The sequence below is a fragment of the Pogona vitticeps genome, chromosome 3, assembly GCF_051106095.1.
Source record: "Pogona vitticeps strain Pit_001003342236 chromosome 3, PviZW2.1, whole genome shotgun sequence".
NCBI lineage: Eukaryota > Metazoa > Chordata > Lepidosauria > Squamata > Agamidae > Pogona > Pogona vitticeps.
Genome location: NC_135785.1, coordinates 32,395,053 through 32,397,931, shown reverse-complemented (window position 1 = coordinate 32,397,931; position 2,879 = coordinate 32,395,053). Strand labels below are relative to the sequence as shown.

Genomic DNA, 2,879 nt, shown 5'->3' with positions numbered 1-2,879 from the left:
CCCCGCCTGGCGCTTGGAAACTCCCCGGGTTTGCGGAAGGGCTGAGCGGCGGCTTGCGCCTCGCGCTCTGCCTGGGATGATGCATTAACTTGGTGCAACGGCGTCCCTTCCTCCTCCTCGTCCTCGTCCTCCTCTTCCTCTGCCCTCTCTCCTTGCCCGCTTCCCCGGCTGGCATTTGCTGGCGCTGGAGTGCCGCTTCTGTCTTTCTCGGGAGGGAAAGGCGTGGAACTGGGAAAGCGAGAGGACGTTAAGCAAGTTTTTTTTTCTGAGCTTAAGGAAAACTGCAGCAGGAGGAACCCATGTTCAGCAGGGCACACGGGGCATCCTCGAGACCAGCGCCCAGGAGCTGCCCAGAAGGACGGCTGGACTTCAGGAGAGCCGAGAAGATGTCTTCTGCCTTTGGCGGGGAGTTCTGGGCTGTCTGGACTCATCCTGGCAGATCAGCTTCGAGCAAGAACGTTGGCCTGTGATGTGCAAGGGTTGGTGGGGCTGGTGGTCTCCTGCCCTGGCTCTAGCCTGCAGGGATGAAGGTTTTCCGCAGGAAGGCGCTGGTGCTCTGCTTGGGCTATGTGCTCCTTCTGCTCCTCACCATGCTCAACTTGCTGGACTACAAGTGGCATAAGGGGCCGCAGCAGTGCAGTGAACCCTTGCCTGCCCGGCGCACTCCGTACCCGCAACAGCTGCCTTATTATGCCTATCAGTCCCGATCGGACACCCGGGCTCTCTATGGCCCCCCAGTGCCCCTTGCCCGCAAACGGCAGCTGGTCTACGTTTTCACCACCTGGCGTTCGGGGTCGTCCTTCTTTGGAGAGCTCTTCAACCAGAACCCTGAAGTCTTTTTTCTCTATGAGCCTGTGTGGCATGTATGGCAGAAGTTGTACCCGGGGGACGCTGTCTCTCTGCAGGGTGCAGCTCGGGATATGTTGAGTTCCCTTTACCGCTGTGACCTCTCTGTCTTCCAGCTCTACAGCACGGCAGGGGCTGGGAAGAACCTCACCACCTTGGGCATCTTTGGGGCAGCCACCAACAAGGTCATCTGCTCCTCACCGCTTTGTTCAGCTTACCGCAAGGATGTTGTGGGCATGGTGGATGACAAGGTGTGCAAGAAGTGCCCCCCGCAACAGCTCAGTCTCTTCCAGGAAGAGTGCCTCAAGTACCACACCCTAGTCATCAAAGGGGTGCGGGTCTTTGACATTGGAGTTTTGGCACCCCTCATGCAAGACCCATCCTTGGCTCTTAAAGTCATCCATCTGGTCCGGGACCCTCGAGCAGTGGCTAGCTCCCGGATCAAATCCCGCCATGGGCTCATCCGCGAAAGCCTACAGGTTGTGAGAAGCAGGGACCCCCGTATCCATCGCATGCCCTTCCTAGATGCTGGCCACAAGCTCAACAGCAAGAAGGAAGGGGGTGGCGGATCAGACTATCATGCCTTAGGTGCCATGGAAGTGATCTGTGGGAGCATGGCAAAGACCTTACAGACTGCTTTGCGTCCACCAGACTGGCTGAAGGGTAATTACATGGCTGTCCGCTACGAGGACCTGGTAGTGGACCCTATCAAGACTTTGCGGCAAGTCTATGGATTTGTAAATCTGGTGGTGAGCCCAGAGATGGAGAAGTTTGCTCTCAACATGACCAGTGGTCCTGGGTATTCTTCGAAACCCTTTGTGGTCTCAGCCAGGAATGCTAGCCAGGCTGTGAATGCTTGGAGGACAGCTCTGAGCTTTCAGCAAATTAAGCAAGTTGAGGAATACTGTCATCAGCCCATGGCCATTCTAGGTTATGAAAAAGTCAACAGCCCAGAAGAGGTTAAGGATCTTAGCAAAACCTTGCTCAGGAAACCAAGATTGTGAATTGCCTATATTGGTTCTGTGGAAAGTGGAGAGAACAACTGGAAACTTTTCAGGCAGTTTTGCTTGCTTGAAACAAAGACAGATTGAGAAGGGGAGAGTGTGTGTGTAACATAGGCCATTTTCTTAGGGACATAGTGTTTGGAATGATGGTTTTGGTCCTCAGAAGACTTGAGGATCACATGTATCCATGTTTCTGCATTGCTGACTGATCAATAATTTAAACACACACATACACAGAGTCAGTGAGTATTTGTAAGGCCTCTTTTTTTCCTTCAAAAATGCAAAGCACGTAATACAGTATGTATCCATATCTTTACATACATCTTGTGACAGTGATCAATCATGAAGGACTTGCACAATGATGAGACGGGTGGGGTAGGGGGGAGATTGGAGGGATATTCACTGAAGCAAAATTCAGTGGACTGGACTTTTGTATAAAGGTTTAAATGTGAAGTATCAATAAAAGATGCTCATTTTACAATGACTTCATTTTTTGGGGATTTGCACATACTGATCAGGCTCTGCTTTGAAAAACTTTAGTTGTGAAGTTGATTATCATAAAGATGTTGCCTGTGTTTTCTTCAGACAGCAGCCAAGGAAGTATGGAAGGTTATTTTTACAGTGTTATCTTCCCTAATGCAAAATTTAGGAATTTTCATTTAATGAATACCTTTGGTGGTTATGCTAATTCACATGTGTGGTGGCAAGCACACACACACATTCATAAATTGCTTTCATTAACTATGACCAGCTTGAAAAACTAAGTATAATTGAAATAAATTTTAAGTTTTCACCAGTCTTACAACTTTTTACTGTTTAAGAAATTTGGAGATTGCTGTATGTAGATACAGGTACACCTATTTCAATTATGCCCTCTGTATAAAGAAACGGAAACAATTTTATATAGGCATAATGCTATTTCTGGCATAATGATGCCAGACCATTGTAAAAAAAGGAGTGTCCATAATGGCAGCTTCGCTGTAGAAAATACACACCTTGGCAAAGTGCTCTCTCAGTATATGTCTGCTG

General features: G+C 49.2%; 1 protein-coding gene across 1 annotated transcript; it reads left to right on the top strand.

Moving 5' to 3' along the window:
* The first annotated feature begins 334 nt into the window (after positions 1-334).
* On the top strand, positions 335-2,331 carry CHST2 (carbohydrate sulfotransferase 2). The gene has a single exon (XM_020802007.3). It carries the CDS (start codon positions 525-527, stop codon positions 1,848-1,850), a length of 1,326 nt encoding a protein of 441 aa, XP_020657666.2. The 5' UTR covers positions 335-524; the 3' UTR covers positions 1,851-2,331.
* The last annotated feature ends 548 nt before the right edge of the window (positions 2,332-2,879 follow it).